The sequence below is a fragment of the Heterodontus francisci genome, chromosome 26 (assembly GCF_036365525.1).
Source record: "Heterodontus francisci isolate sHetFra1 chromosome 26, sHetFra1.hap1, whole genome shotgun sequence".
In the NCBI taxonomy this organism is placed as follows: domain Eukaryota; kingdom Metazoa; phylum Chordata; class Chondrichthyes; order Heterodontiformes; family Heterodontidae; genus Heterodontus; species Heterodontus francisci.
Genome location: NC_090396.1, coordinates 48,705,154 through 48,723,867, shown reverse-complemented (window position 1 = coordinate 48,723,867; position 18,714 = coordinate 48,705,154). Strand labels below are relative to the sequence as shown.

At 44.5% G+C, this 18,714-nt stretch overlaps 1 protein-coding gene across 1 annotated transcript in view; it reads left to right on the top strand.

Moving 5' to 3' along the window:
• Nucleotides 1-18,714, top strand: part of LOC137384323 (protein sidekick-2-like) — a 506,965-nt gene that overhangs the window by 410,549 nt on the left and 77,702 nt on the right. Inside the window, exon 41 of the mRNA XM_068058191.1 lies at nucleotides 6,297-6,435. Coding sequence (XP_067914292.1) covers nucleotides 6,297-6,435 — 139 coding nt within the window. The remainder of the gene's footprint in view (nucleotides 1-6,296; nucleotides 6,436-18,714) is intronic.

Here is an 18,714-nt window from a genome sequence, read left to right as displayed (position 1 = left end):
ATTACCTCAGTGTATTCTCTGGAACCTCCTAATGAGATTCAAGGTTAGGAGTTTCCCACTCTCCCAGTTTCTCTTTCTCCGACGCATCTGTTCTGGTGATACAACCTTCCACAACAGTGCTTCTGACATGTCTTCCTTTTTCCTCAACTGAGGATTCCCCCCACTATGATTGATAGGATCCTCAACTGTGTCCGACCCATTTCCCGCACTTATGCTCTCACCCCTTCCCCTCCCTCCCAGAACCGCGACAGGGTTCCCCTTGTCCTCACTTTCCATCCCACCAGCCTCCACATCCAAAGGATCGTCCTCTACCATTTCCGCCACCTCCAGTGTGATGCCACCACCAAACACATTTTCCCTTCCCCTCTGCTGTCAGCATTCCGAAGGGATCATTCCCTCCGCGGCACCCTGGTCCACTCCTCCATCACCCTCAACACCTCGTCCCCTTCCCATGGCACCTTCCCATACAATCGCAGGAGGTGTAATACCTGCCCTTTTACCTCCTCTCTTTTCACCATCCAAGGCCTCAAACATTCCTTCCAGATGAAGTAGCGATTTACGTGTACTTTCTTCAATTTAGTATACTGTGTTCGCTGCTCACAATGCGGTCGCCTCTACATTGGGGAGACCAAACGCAGATTGGGTGACCACTTTGCGGAACACCTCCGTTCAGTCTGAAAGGAAGACCACGAGCTTCCGGTTGCTTGCCATTTCAACACACCACTCTGCTCTCATGCCCACATTTCTGTCCTTGGCCTACTGCAGTGTTCCAGTGAACATCAACGCAAGCTCTAGGAGCAGCACCTGATCTTTTGATTAGGCACTCTACAGCCTTGCGGACTGAACATTGAGTTCAATAACTTTAGAGCATGACTGGCCTTTTTCAATATTTTTCTTTTATTTATTTATTTTATTTTTTAACCATGTGCCTGTTTTTCATGTAGACAGAGCTGCTATTTTATTTTGCCATTAACACTCTTTCTGGACTAATGTTTTGCCTTTCATCACAAGCATTAACACACTCTTTGCCTTCGTCCCATGACAGCTTTGTTATTTAATCTCTTCTGCCCTCTGCCCTATCACACACCTTCCCTTTTGTTCTCTTCCCCATCAACTTCCCCCCTTCATTTGTTTAAAACCTTATTTTTTTCTAACCGTTGCCAGTTCTCATGAAAGGTCACAGACCTGAAATGTGAACTCTGCTTCTCTCTCCACAGATGCTGCCTGACTTGCTGAGTATTTCCAGCACTTTCTGTTTTTATTCAGAAGTTTCCATCTCCTCAGGCCTCAGGATGCCAACATTTACACTTGGCATGGTTTGCTCTTTCAAAGACAATATGTCAGGATGGCCTTGAATGTTATGTTAATGAAAGTCATCTTAGATAATTCAATCACTAGAGCAAGCCATTGTTTTGGGTACAGGCTCATCAGACATCTTTCTCCTGTTGGAGGCCTTGGAATGTGTAAGGTGTTCAGATGCAAATTGAAGTGGCCATCTTGTCTGACAGCTTTTTTTACCGTTAACTGTAGGGTTTTTTTTGCATTGAAAATTTAATGCAAGTTTCCAACTGATGAATTAAAATTCTTAATTTGGCATATCGTGTTTTCTTGACATGATTCAAGGTCTGCATTATTTGAGTTAATTTAGTTTCTGCAAAGTCATTTTCAGATAGGAATCAAATTTACAAAGCTGAAGAATATATTTTGATCCATTTAGCTCTACTCATTGTAATGCAAGATTAAGTTCAGACCGCTGAAGAGCAAATGTTTTACTCAATTATTTGAGTATCTGCTAATTTACAGCTTTTTGTACCATTGTGTGAATCAGAGCCTCCTGGCTACTGATCAGTTGTTTAACTCAGTTAGGATTCGCAGAGAAAAAATTATAAAATGCTACTTAACTAATATCTTCTGTTAATTAAATTCTTTATTGGATATAATTCTGCTGGAAGCAAGATATTATTGGCGATATGATCTTACATTAGTACAGTATCATTAAACAGGAATTCCCCTCTTAGTTGGAAGCTACTCCCCAGTTCAAGGTAGGGGAGAATAATCACAGTCACAAGCCATGCAGTTTTCCTTTTAATTAGAATCTGGGAGTTCAGCAAGATTACAAGATAGCTTATGGATAAGAAAAGCTATTTGTCCCATCTTAATTCCCCTATCCAGAACAACCCTACATTTCTACCATTGCTGCATCTGGTTGTTTCTTAAATGATTCCAGAGTTTTCACCTCCATCAATTACTCTGCACAGAAGTCCATTCCAAGTCTTGGTCCCTCTCTGCATTAAGAAGAACCTCCTGATATCTGTTGGGCCTATTTCGCTTTTCCTATTCCAAAGTTTATGTTAAGATAGTATTCTGGAGCAACCTTTTCCAATTGATTTATTACCTTATATGCCTCTTTTACAGGCTGAAAAGCCCATGGTTGGAATTTTATGCCGTTCCCCCACATACCCACAGGAGTAGGATGGTGGCGGGGGGTGAGGCATAAAATTGAGTGAGCAGTGGGGGTCACCATTCCTGATGCCTTCCTGCCCTCATTGTAATTTTACGAGGGACACAGCGGCGAGAAACGGCCCACATGCCCCAGGCCAATTAACTGCCACTTAAGGGCCTCCGCCTGCCACCGTTGGTATTTTACCAGCGGCCGGTGGGCGGTTGAGGACCCCAGGAAGCTGCTCAGTAAAACCTGGTGGCCTCCTTACAGGCTGGGGGGACCCTCCTGATCAGGCACCCTGTGCCCCACGGAGGGCCCCCCCATGGCCAAATACCCCGACTGCACTACACTCCTACCTCCGCCCCCCCCCCCCCCCCCCTCCCAACTGACTCCACTTGCCTTGCTCTTCCTGGTGGCGCTGCTGGGACAGGGAGCTGCCAGTCTGCTGATTGGCCGGCAACTCTTGGAGGTAGGACTTCCTGCCTCAGAGGGGCGGAAGTCTGCCCAACAACAATTAAGGGCCTGGCGCTTGTAAAGTTCTGGCATGACTCCGTGGCCTGGCAGAGGCAGCTTGCCCCCGACTTTTTGGCCTGTGGGCGGGGATTCCCGCACAACGTAAAATTCTGACCCAAGTTTCGAAGTATAATGGATTCTGGTCAGTCCATGGGGGAAGGGGATGTCAAAATAATATATAACAAACAAATACTTGCCCACAGAAGAGCCAATCACCATGGTCTACAGCAGCAAATGTGGCGGGCTGGTCCATAAAGTCCAACAGTTTTGCATTTACACGATTAATGTGTTTGCCATCATTTCAAAACGAAAACGTAGAACTGCACCATAATAGATTTAAAGAAGTCCAATTTCCTGATGTCCAGCCGTCCGTGTCCTATTTGCCCAGAGAGAGTTAAGATTTTGTTACATGTAATGTACTGCTCAAATCTTTCCCTTCCTCTTTGAATTATATGTTAACTAAAAATCACAAGATAGGTTTGGCTGAAGAAACTTTACAATCCAGTTTGTTTATTATTTTCAGAAAAACAAATACAGCATTTTCCCATTACAGTATCTAGCTAGTTCTTAAACTGGTCCTTTATTTCTGGTAACCCTTTCTAGCAATTGCTTAAGGTCCCTATAAAGAAATGATTCATGACATTTACCTTCCACAATTGTGATCCTGTGCGCTCTTGGTCTCTTGTCCTGGCAGTTCTGAAAGTACTGTTCCAGGTTTGTGTTGCAGAAACCATGTGTAAAACTCATTTTCTCCATACCTTTGAAATCCTTCACAATGGCCTGGATTTTACAGTCAGTGGTGAAGTAAAAGCACTCGCTGTTGCTCTTGAAGAAAGCTGCCCACAAGGATCTAGTGACTGCTGTGGTGTGGATTTCCCCTTTCCTGACAGCGGTTTAAATCTGGCACCAAGTCAAGGGGTTCTCCAGGCATCCAGCAGCTGAGATTTCAGCAAGCAGGGTAAGCAGCAAATCACATCGAAGTAATCTGTTAGACAGCAAACCAGGAAGTTGAAAGGAGTGGTTATCCTTCACTATCAGTTTAAATTTTCACATAGCGAAATAAATGATGATTGGATGACAATGAAAGCTAAAATAACATAAACAACCATTAAATATTTTTAAAGCACTTGGCTTTTTGTCATAATGGAGAAATTTGACATTGCACAAATATAAGATTAGCTTTTCAGGGCTAGTGAGGGTGTTTAGCAGTAATTATAAACTTAGTACATCAATTAAAAACCCAGTTGTATCTCATTCAACAAGAAGTAACCTTTTCAAGGCACTTTACAGCAAAACTAACAGCGTAAAAGTGGAAGCTTTCATTAATTCACTACTAAGTGATTGCAGTCTGGAGGGGACCTCAACAGTGCACCCTCTGGGGGAGGGTAAAATCAGTGATGGCAACTTCTGGATTTCCATGCTATTCTGTACACATGCGCTGACGGTTTCATCATCATTACCACTGCAGCATCCAAGGCATTATGTAATTTACTAAGCAGCTTTTATCCATTCTGGTGTCCCCCGTGGATCTATGCTTGGCCCCCTCCTATTTCTCATCTATGTGCTGTCCCTCAGTGACATCATCTGAAAGCACACTGTTAGCTTTCGCATATATGCTGACAACACCCACCTCTACCTCACTACCACCTCTATTGGTTCCTGCACGGTTGCTAAATTATCAGACTGCCTATCTGGCATCCAGTACTGGATAAGCAGAAATTTCCTCCAATTAAATATTGGGAAGTTTGAAGCCATTGTTTTTGTTCTCCAAACTCCATTCCCTTGCTACCGATTCGAACAGTCTGAGACTAAACCACTCTGTTTGCAACCTTGGTGTCACATTTGACGCCGAGATGAGCTTCTGACCTCATATTTGTGCCATCACTAAGACCACCTATTTCCACCTCCGTATCATCACCCGACTTCACCCCTGTCTTCGCTCATTTACTGCTGAAACCCTCATTCGTGCCTTCGTTACCTCTAGACTTGACTATTCCAGTGCGCTCCTGGCTGGGCTTCCACATTCTACCCTCTGTAAACTTGAAGTCATCCAAAACTCTGTCACCCATGTCTTAACTCGCACCAAGTCTCTTCCCCTATCACCCCTATGCTCGATGACCTATATTGGCTTCTGGTCAAGCAACGTTTTGATTTTAAAATTCTCACCCTTGTTTTCAAATCCCTCCAAAGCCTTGCCCCGCCCTATCTCTGTAATCTCCTCCAGCCGCACAACTTTCCGAAATATCTGCGCTGCTCTAATTCTGGAAGTTTGAGCATCCCCGATTTTTATTGTTCCACCAGTGGGGTTGTGCCTTCAGTTACGCCTGTCCACCATCTACAAGGCACAAGTCAGGAGTGTGATGGAATACTCTCAACTTGCCTGGATGGGTGCAGCTCCAACAACACTCAAGAAGCTCGACACCATTCAGGACAAAGCAGCCAGCTTGATTGGCACCCCATCCTCCTCCTTCAACATTCACTCCCTTCACCACCAATGTACAGTGGCAGCAGCATGTACCATCTACAAGATACAATGCAGCAACTCACCAAGGCTCCATTGACAGCACCTTCCAAACCTGCGACATCTCCCACCTTGAAGGACAATGGCAGCGGATGCATGGGAACACCACCACCTGCAAGTTTCCCTCCAAGCCACACACCATCCTGACTTGAAAATATGTTGCCGTTCCTTCACTGTTGCTGGGTCAAAATCCTGGAACTCCCTTCCTAACAGCACTGTGGGTGTACCTACCCCACATGGACTGCAGCGGTTCAAGAAGGCAGCTCACCACCACCTTCTCAAGGACAGTTAGGGATGGGCAATAAATGCTGTCCTATCCAGCGACGCCCGCATCCCATGAACAAATAAAAAAAAAAGTTGCCTAGGCCTAAGCTCTGGAATGCCCTCCCTAAACCTCTCCACCTCTCTGCTTCACTTTCCTCCTTTAAGGCATTCCTTAAAACCTACCTCTTTGACCAAGCTTTTGGTCATCTCATCTAATGTCTCCTTGTGTGGCTTAGTGTCATTTTTTGTTTTAAAATGCTTCTGTGAAGTGCCTTGGGATGTTTTATTACATTAAAGGCACTATATAAATGTTGTAGTTCATAAAAATAAACTCGTGAAAGCAATAGTTTTCTTAATTTTGCAAAAACCTATGACAGTTGCCGAAATCAGATGAAGCGTGTGAACAGTTTTCCCAGAGTAATGAGATTTGTTCCTCAGTAGCTCTGTTCTAACTGTCTGCACACTGTTTGAAGTTAATTGCACTGATGATGAGGTCATCATATGTTAAGTGTTAACTTTAGTGAGATTGATTTTCACCTTTATTTTCTATTTCAGGGAATAACACAAAGACTGGCACACTGGCTCATGAAGAGATCATGAGCCTAGACAATGGGCGGTTCCCAGCACTGGAACTCAACAACAGACGACTTTCGGTGAAGAATTCCTTTTGTAGAAAGAATGGCATCTACAACAGGTAGCCACCATCGCTCGCTATTTAAAAAAAAAATAAGATAAGTGTCACCTGCTGAGTTTCCCTTCTTGATAGTTGTCTGAAGTAAAATTCAGGGACTGGTTTAACACTAGGGTTGCCATCATTTGCCAACTCCAAATTGAACAGAGAATGAGGCTGGTGGGAAGTGGAGGGGCAGGCACTGCTACAGATTTTTTTGAAATTGCATGTATTGAGGCAAATTACTTCATTAATGACTTCATTATGTGGGCTCAACACTTAACAGTAACAGGTACACTTATTTCTTTGCAGCTTCTCTCCTCTTTCTCTCTGTTGCGAGCTTTCTAGACTCTTGCATATTTGCATGTTTATGGAATAGATGTAGTGCTTATGCATCCCTATTATTGCTCTTTATTTGTATTAAATTATATATCCAGTTTTTGTATAAGTTTAATTTAGAGCCATTCCCATGCCTCCCAGTTACCATGTACAATTCTTTTCTGAATCTGTTTATATTATTTTGATGGACTGTCTTGCTATTTATGACTGATTTAATACTTTTACTATTATGTATTTATTAGTTTTGACCCTAGTTCTTATATTTATTTGAAAGCAATGTTTGTTATATTTTTATATTTATATTTACCTTGGTGCTGCTTCACATCCTGTCCCAGATCTGATGATATCTGCCTGTTAGACAAATTCCCTCTACTCCTTCAAGACTAGATCCCAGCATTAGACTAGGAGCCAGGCCACACAAGCTCCATGTTCCAGAGCTTGTGTAAATGGCCCTCTTCTCAGTTGTGGCTGGTTTGTGCCTTATGTTACCTTTCTCTGTGAGCTGGTACTATATCATCCATGAATGACACTCCACTTCATCAAAAGCCACTACCTGTGCAGCCCAGATTTGACAATTGACTTCCGATATCGGCTGCTACTCTCCTTGCTGTTGTTGGATTTAATTTCAAGACCTTGATCATTTTGCAGACATGGAAACAGTTCAAATCAATTCAATTTTGATATTTTACTGTAAATCCTGGAATACCAATGAAAGAAAATTGGGACAAAATAACAGAACTCCAGATTGTTGTCAATGGTTTACATGAAAAATATATTTTTTAAAAAGGGCTGTTGGATCAAAAACTGGAAAGCTGGCAACCCTCGTTCAATAATAATCTTATAATAAAAATCTGCATTCCAGTTCTTTCTGGTACTGATTCTATCGACAAGACATATTTTGCTTATAATAGAAAACAGGGATCTGAATCAACAAGAAAAAGCACTGAGAAGTTGAAATATAATCTGCTTGCTGGTGGATTATGTTGTGAAAAATATTCTCATCAGACTACCCACAATTATATTAAAACAAGTTTTAATGTTTGAATGTGAATTTGCAGTGATGAATTAATATGTCTACCAAAAGATCAACTGGCTCCTATCCCCATTTTCCATTCCATCTGTCCTTCAAATGGTTTTCATGACATCTACTTGAACTTGGTTCTTTTTCTGTGGCTCCAAAATGGAGTGTATGTTCTTAAAATGTTATGCATCTGCACACAGTATGCGTGGACTTCACTTTTTTTAAATGCAGCTTTACCAGAGAGCTTACCCAGAGTAGTATTACGTCACGTAGATTAGGAAGATCCGTGGCTCAATTTCCATTCCAGTTAGCCGATCTCTGCTGAAGCCGTATTGGAATCCTACAATTGACCACTTCGTGCCCCTGAGTTAAGGAGAGAAGGTTCTGGTCAGATTTTCAGATCTAGATTGCTATCCAGTTACTTCTGCTGTAGAGGACTTGTATATTGATGTAGTGTGAGCCAAGGTTGGAGTCAGTTGTTATGGCCTTCGTTGTTGAATAACCTGCTGATAAGCACTGTTCAGGTTTAGATAAGAGGACTGGCAACTTGGGAAGACGCCAGAGAGCTGGAGTAGAGTCACATCTCAACAAGAGTTCACGCCATCAGGAGAGGAGGGGGGGAAACTGATAGAAAATAACTTTTTGGGCACTCCCTTTTAAACTCATGACATGTGCACCAAATCCTAAATGTGTACAATGAAAACGATTTGAAAGGCAGCTGGCATGAGAGCAAGAGTACAGGCTATGTTGTTTGGCTGAGATCACTATCCTTTCCTCTGCTGTGGTGAGGCCAGCTTGTTATTGAAATAGGGTGATTCAAGTAGCAGGCAGGAGATACTGTGAATCCCATTGCTGCTTTTAAATGCATCTGTGTAGCACAAACCTGACATAAGTGAAAGCCTGTACACTGCTCAAACTTTCTTTGTGAATAAAAGGTCCAGAATAAACAAAATGGGAGACTGTGCTTCATTTTGTTCATAAATAGATTAATAAACTTTCCTGTCACTTCTGGTACCTGGATTTAAATCTTATCCAGGGAGAACTGCCTAAAAAAAGTTGGCTCATAAGTACTTGAGATGAATTTGGTGATACTTAAAACTCATATTTTCATGTTCATTTCAAATGTTAATTAAGTTAAATATCACCACAACAGCTTGCATTTATTTAGTGCCTTTAACATAGAACAAATACCGCAAAGTACTTCACAGAGGCATAAGAACAAGATGAATGTCAAGCCAAAGATGATATTGGGAAAACTTGTTGAGGTGAGTTTTAGAGAGTGTCTCAAAGGAGGAGAGGAAGTTGAAGTTTGCAAGTTTAGGGAGGACATTCCAAAGCCTCAGGCCCAAGTGACTGAAGGAATGATTGCCAATGGTAGGGTGAAAGGAGGAGAGGTTGTCCAAAAGGCCAAAGCTAGAGGAATGGGGAGTTTGTGGGTGGGGGTGAGTGGGTTTTGAGGGTTCAGGAGGTTACAGCGATAGAGAAGGGAAAAGCTATGAAAGAATTTCAACATAGATGAGAATCTTAAATGTGAGGCATGGGGGACCAATATAGGTTGCTGAGGACCGGGGTGATAGGTGAGCAGGACTTGGTCTGTGATAGAACACAGGCAGAAAGGTTTTGGATGATCTAAAGCTTACAGAGGGTGGAGGCCATCCAAGGGAACATTGGAGTAGTCAAGTCTCAAGGTGATAAAGCCGTGGATGAGTGTTTCAGTAGCAGATGGGGTAAGGCAGTAGCAGAAGTAGGGATGTTATAGAGGTGGGTGTTAGTGGTATTATGACCAGGTGAGAAATGTGTCTAGGGGTCTTTTGCTGTCTTTGCCTGATAAGATTGTAACAGGGTTTTATTTTAAACACACTGTGCTTTAAGCTCCATTTTTGTGAATCCTTGTTCACAACTTTCCAATTATAAGGCAAAGAAATGAGCACAAACAGGCTTTCTTTGGTTTAAAGAAGAAAGATGAAATTTATTAAATCTTAAACTTAAACTCGAATGTGGTTAATGCCTACGGATATATGACACGCCCACGCTAGTGTGCACGCGTGATACACACATGCAAATAGGGACAGAAAAGAGCAAAAGAAAAGATATGTACAACAGTTTGAGGCAATATCTTGTTACTGTTTCTCGAACTTGCTGTAGTCCTTGATTGAAGATATGGTCTTGCGTTTCGTTGGGGCCAAGTATTCGTCTTAAACCTTGTTCATGTAGGAGACTGTTCTCTCTTTAAGTTTACATGTCTTCACAAGATTCAGTTCAGTGGGAAAGAGATGGAGGCAGGCAGACAGGAGAGGAGATGTTCTCAGTCCATGAGTACACGGCGTTCTGAGTTCAAATCCTTTGTTGGAAGCTCGAATTTAAAAACTCCAGCCAGCTAGTCATGTGCCTAAAACTGGTTTGACCACTTCTGTGTATTGGAGAAGCAGCTACTGGGTCTCCATTGTTTCAACATTGTCTGGTACTATGCAAATGTCCTTCCAGTCAGGGCTTGCAATTTTAAGTTTTTGTTCATGTGGTGAAATAATGTGTGCCTCAGTCTTGGCAGGTGGGGGTTTGCCTGACAGTGGTCTTTATGATGAAAAATATACTGGTTCAGAAACACATCTCAGAGTCGAATAGGGGACCCAGGTTGTCAAATGTCTTGTTTGTTCTGTGTCAGTGACCAGCAGAAATAGTTTCTCTCTAACCACCCAAACTGTTCCCCTTAATATCTTCAAAACTTCCACCATATCATCCCTTAACCTTCTTTATTCGAAGGAATACAACCCTACATTGTGTAATCTCTCTTTGTAATTTAACCCTTGGAGCCTGGGTATCATTCTGGTAAATCAACCCTACACTCCCTCCATATCTTTCCTAAGGTGTGGTGCCCAGAACTGCTCACAGTACTCCAAGTGGGGTCTGACCAGGGCTTTGTATAGCTGAAGCATGACTTCTACCCACTTGTATTCTAGTCCTTTTGATATAAAGGTCAGCATTCCATTAGCCTTTTTGATTATCTTCTGTTCCTGTTCATGTCATTTTAATGATCTATGTACATGGACCCTTAAGTCTCTTTGGACCTCCACTATTTCCGGCTTTTCACCATTTAGAACTCTGCTCTATCCTTTTTAGGTCTAAAGTGGGTGACCCCACTTGCCTACATTGAAAGCCATTTGCCACACCTTTGGCCAGTCAAACAACATCAGTGGAGGGAGAAACAGAGTTAACAGGCTGGATTTTATGGGCCCCCTAGTGCTGGGATTGGAGGCGGGTGTGGAGGTGGCCCATAGAATCACGACAGGTGGCGGGGGTGGAGGGCCCATTGCCGGCCCGTCACCAAGCGATTTTGCCGGGGCTAAGATAGGCCAACAATGGCCTATTAATGGCTGCTTAAGGGCCTATTCCCACCACCACTGGGATCCAACCAGCAGCAGGGCTGCCTCCCCCTTGCGGGAAAGGCACCTTGTAAAACGTGGCCCCCTCCCTGTGGGGTTGGTGGGGCGGCGGGGTGTCCCTCCTTTGTGGGCAATCTGTCCACCTCCATGGACCCCCCCTCCCCCTGGACTTCATACCAACACCCTCACCACCCCCCACCACCCCCTCGCCTTGGCCTTCTAGACTGGCCCTGGCTACCCCACCTTGCCCGGGATTCCAGTACTGGGCCTGGGCCCCAACGCAGATCCCTGTGGGACACCACTAGTCACATCCTAGCAATTAGAGTACCTGCTCTAATGCTCAGCCTGTTTCCTAACCAGGTCAATAATTTGCCTTCAATTCCACAAACTTCAACTTTAGCTAATACTCTCTTATGAGGGATATTATCAAATGCCTTCTGGAAGTCTATATAAGTAATATCCATAGACATTTCTCTGTCCACTACTTTAGTTGGTTCTTCAAAAACTTCAATTAGGTTAATCAGGCATGACTTACTCTTTACAAATCCAAGCTGGCTCTCTGAACAGCTGAAAATTTTCTAGGTGTCAGTCACTCTATCCTTATCTATGGACTCCAGTAATTTCCTGACAACAGATGTTAGGCTAACTGGTCCCAGTTAGGGACCCTGGTCCCAGCCCGTTTCAGGTGAAGTTCCATCTCCAACAGTACAGCTCCTTCCTGTCCCAGTACTGGTACTAATGTTCCATAATATGGAACTGCTCTTTCCCACTCCTCTCCTTCAGCTTTGTGTTCACCTCCCTAAACTGCTTATCCATGCGCCAGTTTGCATGTGGCTTTCCATAGATTATAACACTTGAGATCTCGTTCTTTAATTTAGCTCCTAATTCCTGGTACTCTCCAAACTGAAACTCCTGCCTACTCTTCAACATGGATCACAATGATTGGATCATCCCCCTCCCCCTTCCCCTCCAATATCCTTTCAAGCCGGTTTGAGATGTCCCTCAAGCAGGCAACATAACATGTGAGACTGGATCCTGCCTACAAAGGATGCTATCTATCCTCCTAATTATTGAATTCACTACAACTACCACATTATGCTTCCCCTCATCCTCCTCCCCTCCCCGCTTTGGACAGCTTCCTGCCTCAAAGTGCAATAGTCTGCATTCTGGCTGTCCTTCCGACCGTCTTTATCCTTATCTTCACAGGTAGCAAGCACATTGTACCTGCTGGATAGGATCAGTTCCTGCTGATTCTCATTTGCTATCTCAACCGGATTTCTCTTACTATATAAACTATTGATCATACCAACCCCAAACTGAACATGCATCTCTCTGTGAGGTCTGGAGCAAAACTGTTCCTTTCCCTTGTTTGTTAAGAGTGTCTCAGAGCTGGAGAGATTTGAAACGGAGGCATTTATTGCAGATGTGTTTGCTCAAGCCAGTCTCGCTGTCCATAAACTCCCACATACTATAGTCCAGATGTACATCCTGCTGTACCATATCTTAGTCTAGATTATTTATATCTACTTTTTAGTTTGTAACTTCTGTTTTTCTTTTTCTACACATTAACCTACACTAAGCACTAAAACAATGGACAAAAATTTTAAGTACTTACCGCCTCAAGCTTACACAAACCACTGCAAATATTGGAGGCAAAAAGCAACATCTCCTTTCTCCCCCACCCCCGCACTGAATACCCACTTTCACCAAATTCTCAACTTTTACGCCCTAATTACGATGCATTCCTTTTACAACCGCTCTGTCCAACCACAGGGAGGGGGACTGGAATAAGTGGCAGAGGCAAAAGATGATGGCTTTGGTCAAGAAGGCATACGGCATGCTTTCCTTCATCGGACGGGGTATTGAGTACAAGAGTTGGCAGGTCATGTTACAGTTGTATAGGACTTTGGTTCGGCCACATTTGGAATACTGCGTGCAGTTCTGGTCGCCACATTACCAAAAGGATGTGGATGCTTTGGAGAGGGTGCAGAGGAGGTTCACCAGGATGTTGCCTGGTATGGAGGGTGCTAGCTATGAAGAGAGGTTGAGTAGATTAGGATTATTTTCATTAGAAAGACAGAGGTTGAGGGGGGACCTGATTGAGGTGTACAAAATCATGAGAGGTATAGACAGGTTGGATAGCAAGAAGCTTTTTCCCAGAGTGGGGGATTCAATTACTAGGGGTCACGAGTTCAAAGTGAGAGGGGAAAAGTTTAGGGGGGATATGCGTGGAAAGTTCTTTACGCAGAGGGTGGTGGGTGCCTGGAACGTGTTGCCAGCGGAGGTGGTAGACGCGGGCACGATAGCGTCTTTTAAGATGTATCTAGACAGATACATGAATGGGCAGGAAGTAAAGAGATACAGACCCTTAGAAAATAGGCGTCATGTTTAGATAGAGGATCTGGATCGGCGCAGGCTTGGAGGGCCGAAGGGCCTGTTCCTGTGCTGTAATTTTCTTTGTTCTTTGTTCTTTGTTCTTGGTCTTTCGAATGTTAGATCCCAATATTAAAGCCAGTGGGTTTTTCCAGACTTGAGATTTTTTGTGCTTCTGTTTCATCCAGAACGTGTGTATGATTATTAGTTCTTTTCCAGTTGCAAACTTTTGCTATGGCCCTTCATACACCTACATACTTGTGATTCTCTAGTGCCACTGCTCACATTAGGTCAAAGGCTAGAGTTTAATACCTTGCAACAATTATTTCTACTAGAAACTTGGAGGTGTGAGTCTCTTTAATGCTACCTACTCTTGAGGGCTGAGGGGACATCAGGGAGCCCCACTCTCGAGGGTGGAGGGGGCATTAGGGAGCCCCACTCTTGAGGGCTGAGGGGACATCAGAGAGCCCCGCTGCTCTTAATTCTTGAGATCAATTGGAAGCTAGTCTCAGTTGAAGTTTACGTCAATTGGAAGTCAGGCTGGTGCCCTTACAGTCATGGATTACAGACCAATTGGGCTGAGTCTTGACAGGGAATCACTGTGTAGGTGGTGAGGTTTCTGTCGGGAAACTCAGAAGGTGGAATTTGTATCAGGAAGTTGGAAAATTTCCCAAGTGCCCCCATGAATAGTTCTCTACCACCCCAAGTGGGGGACACAGTAATCCCCTTCCACCCTGAGAGTTGTGCTGTCTGACCCCTGACCCAATCCCCCACCCTGTCCAGAGAGTTGGGCTCCCTTAAAGCCCTCCCCACACCACTCACCCCATGAAGTTTGGTGTCTGTTACCCTGCTCCCCTATGAGAGTGGGGCTCCCCGATTCCCCTCCACCCTCACAGACTGCTCTCTCTACTGGGCTCCAAGGGGGATTTTAGCCCCCCTCCCCAAGAGCTGGGCTCCCTCATTTCTCTCTGCCCCTGAGCGTCCCCTGATGCCCCCTCCGCCCCCAGGTAGGGCTCCATGATGCCCCTGAGAGCGGGGCTCCCTGATGCCCCCTCCGCCCTCGGTGGCGGGGCTCCCTAATGCCCCCTCCACCCTCGAGAGTGGGGCTCCCTGATGTCCCCTCAGCCCTCAAGAGTGGGGCTCCCTGATGCCCCCTTCACACTTGAGAGTGGGGCTCTGATGTCCCCTCAACCCTTGAGAGTGGGGCTCCTTGATGCGCCCGAGTGTGAGGCTCCCTGGTGCCCCCTCCGCCCTCGAGAGTGGGGCTCCCTGATGCCCCCTTCACTCTCGAGAGTGGGGCTCTCTGATGTCCGCTTCACCCTCGAGAGTGGGGCTCTCTGATGTCCCCTCAGCCCTCAAGAGTGGGGCTCCCTGATGCCCCCTTCACCCTCGAGAGTGGGGCTCTCTGATGTCCCCTCAGCCCTCGAAAGTGGGGCTCCCTGATGCCCCCTCCGCCCTCGAGAGTGGGGCTCTCTGATATTCTCCCTCCACCCCCGAGTGTTGCGCTCCCTGATTACTCCCTCTGCCACCTCTTCCCTCACCCCCCCACAATGAGATCTGCCCTCTAATCACTCCCTACCCTGAGAAATCGAAGGTCGTCAATTATTTATAATCTAAAACAAAAGTAGGAAGTGCTTATATTGCTCTGCAAGTCAGGCAGCATCTGTAATCCAGGGAGGTTGGCAACCCTGCCGCACATACTGGCACCGAAAGCGATTTCATTTTCCACTCCAGTGTCAAATTACAGGGGGTAAAAAGTCCAGCAGTGTTTTCCAACCACTTTAGTCCCAAAATGATCTCATAATTCAAACAGGTAGCGACAAGCTTAGGAAAAAGTGTAGTGAAAGTTAGGGAAGGCAAATGGAAACAGGAACTAATTGGAATAAGAAAGCTAAGACAAGTATTTACTTAAAATGGTTGCTGATGCAGTGAAGATATAAACAGGTATTGTTGCCTACCTTGCTCACACAAGTTCCCGTGCAACCAAACCTGCACATGGTACCCATCTCCGCTTCATGTATTTGATCTCTGTGCCTGTCTGTCAGCTCTCTCCCTCTCCTCTGTGCACTGGCGCTGCCTATCAACTCTACTTCCTATTTTCTCCCAGGATGTAGGCAGCATTGTCTTCAATTCCGGGAAACTCTACGACAATGTGGAAGCATGGGCAACCTTAAAACTGACTAAAGACAGCGCTTCCTTTGAATTCTCAACTCTACAGTTAGAATACTTCATCCTGATCCAATAAATCTGAAATCTCTAGGGTTGTGATGACAAAAGGGACTGGCCTTAATACACCATGTTCTCATGGTGACACAGTAAGTGCATGGTGTTGGAACTGTGTCATACTGTCTAGGAAGATCACAGGTTTGATCCTTTGTTGTGTGCTCAGTTAGTCAATCTCACCAGGGATGTCGATAGGGGATTACAGTTGGCCTTGGCTCCCTGGGCTAGGGAGGGAATATCAGCCAATGATCCATCTGTTGATTACTTTAAAGTGACCCCTGGTACAATGTATCAGATACAGACAGGATAAAGCTCAGCTACCACACCAAACCCCTCACTCTCACCTCTCCCCAGCACAATCAAATAGCCTGTCAACACTCTGCTTCGTGTGGAAAGAGTTGTGACTTGGGAAAGGTTTCTGGAGGTTGGCCAATGTTCATGGAACCAGAGCCTTGCAAGCATCAGTGCTTTTGGTGGGGGCAGGGAGAAAATAATTATGAAAAAATGCTTGTGAGTTAAAAGTTATTTTACAGGAATGACATCATGTGCCTTGATTAATACAGACATTCACTCATTTTTGAGCCTGAATTTGGAATTATTGAGCACTTCTAACATCTTTCAAAACAGCTTGAGCACAAAACATTATTTGGCTTTGAGAGAAGAAACAGCATGAATGTTGTAAAGTTAAATTTTGACAGAATGATAATTGCTTATCCTGCCATGGAAGACTTTAACATTCAAGTATGAAGCAACAGTAAAGGTCATGTAGAGTAGCAGGGACTAAAAGCAGAAACTGCTGCAAACAGTCAGCAGCTCAGGCAGAAGCCGTGGAGCACGAAACATGGCTAATGTTTCAGTTCTGAAGTTAGGTCATCAACCTGAAACGTTAACTTTTTTTCTCTCTCCACAGATATTGCCTCACCTGCTTTGTGTTCCAAGCATTTTCTGTTTTTATTTCAGATGTCCAGCATTCACAATGTTTTGCATTTGTTTTAGAGTAGCAGCAAGTCTGATGTGAATATGGACTGAAGGAGATTGCAGAAAATCAATAAGTGTGCAATTCTGTTTCTTTCCAAAATGTTCCAAGTTTTTAAAAACATCCTATTACTGTAATTCAGATATATTTTTTGGAAAATCCTATGTGAAGATGTTAGATGGCTAAATGCATATATGCTGAACTAAAGCCTGGCTCGGGTATAAAATTAAAACCCGACCACAGCCAACCCGAACCCGACCTGAGCCCGAGCCCTTTAATTTTCTTTCATGCCCGACCCGACCCAACACGAATATCGTTCATCCGTTCCGGCAGCAGGCTATTCCTGCAGCTGGAGTTGTGGGGAATCATGGGTAAGCCTGATTCCGTGAATTCCCAGAAGCAGTGTCCAGCCCGACCTGACCCAAGCCCAAATGCTGGACTCGGAATTTCGACCCGACCTAACCCGACCCAAACCCGACACATGTAGTTGGGTCTAGTCGGGTTCGGGTCGGGTAGCCAGACTTTATGCTGAACCTTCTGGAGTCAAGTATAAATCAAATCATATAGGAACTTGTTCTATTCTCTTTTCAAATTTCTCCCCTCACCTCCCTCCCCTTCTTCTAAAAACATTTGCACCATGCTGGGGTACAGCTCCATGGTCATTCCCACCCTCCAATACCCTCTCAAAATGGCAATTACATGGTATTTACAGCATACAGCAGGCCATTCAGGTCAATAGATCTCTATTAGTGTTTATGTTTCACGTGAGCCTCTCCCACCCTTCTTCACCTAACCCCATCAACATATTCTTCTATTTCTTTCTCCTTATTCGGCCTTGCCTCAGCTACTCTTTATGATAGCAAGTTACTCATTGTAACCAGTCTCTGGACAAAGACTGAATTCCTAATTAATTTATGGGTAACTATCTTATATTTATGGCCCTTACTTCTGGTCTCCCCACAAGTGGAAATGTCTTCACTACGTCTATCCTAGCAAACCCTTTGAAAATCTTGAAGACCTCTATCAGGTCACCCATCAGTCTTCTCTTTTCGAAAGAAGAGAGGCAATGCTTATTCTATCTTTCCTGATTGTCAGTTCTGGTATCATTATAGCCAATCTTTTTGCGCCTCCAACAATGCCTGTATATCCATTTTATAATATGGAGACCAGAATCATTCACAGTACTCCAAATGTAGTCCAACCAAGGTTCTGTGCTCATGTAAGTCTAGACTGTCAGTTTCTGGAAGTTTTCTGACTATCACAAGCCTGATTGTGTCTTTGCTCAATGACCATATGTGTACACTTATAGAAACATAGAAAATAGGAGCAGGGGTAGGCCATTCAGCCCTTCGAGCCTGCTCCACCATTCATTATGATCATGGCTGATCATCCAACTCAGTAACCTGTTCCCGCTTTCGCCCCATACCCTTTGATCCCTTTAGACCCAAGAGCTATATCTAACTCCTTGAAAACATGCAATGTTTTGGCCTCAACTGCTTTCTGTGGTAATGAATTCCACAGGCTCACCACTCTCTGGGTCAAGAAATTTCTCCTCATCTCAGTCCTGAAAGGTTTACCCTGTATCCTTAGACTATAGCCCGGTTCTGGACTCCCCCACCATCGGGAACATCCTTCCAGCATCTACCCTGTCAAGTTCTGTTAGAATTTTATAGGTTTATATGAGATCCCCCCTCACTCTTCTGAACTCCAGCGAATATAATCCTAACCGACTCAATCTCACCTCATACATCAGTCCTGCCATCCCAGGAATCAGTAAACCTTCGATGCACTCCCTCTATAGCAAGAACATCCTTCCTCAGATAAGGAGACCAAAACTGCACACAATATTCCAGGTGTGGCCTCACCAAGGCCCTATATAATTGCAGCAAGACATCCCTGCTCCTGTACTCGAATCCTCTCGCTATGAAGGCCAACATACCATTTGCCTTTTATACCGCCTGTTGGACCTGCATGCTTACCTTCAGTGACTG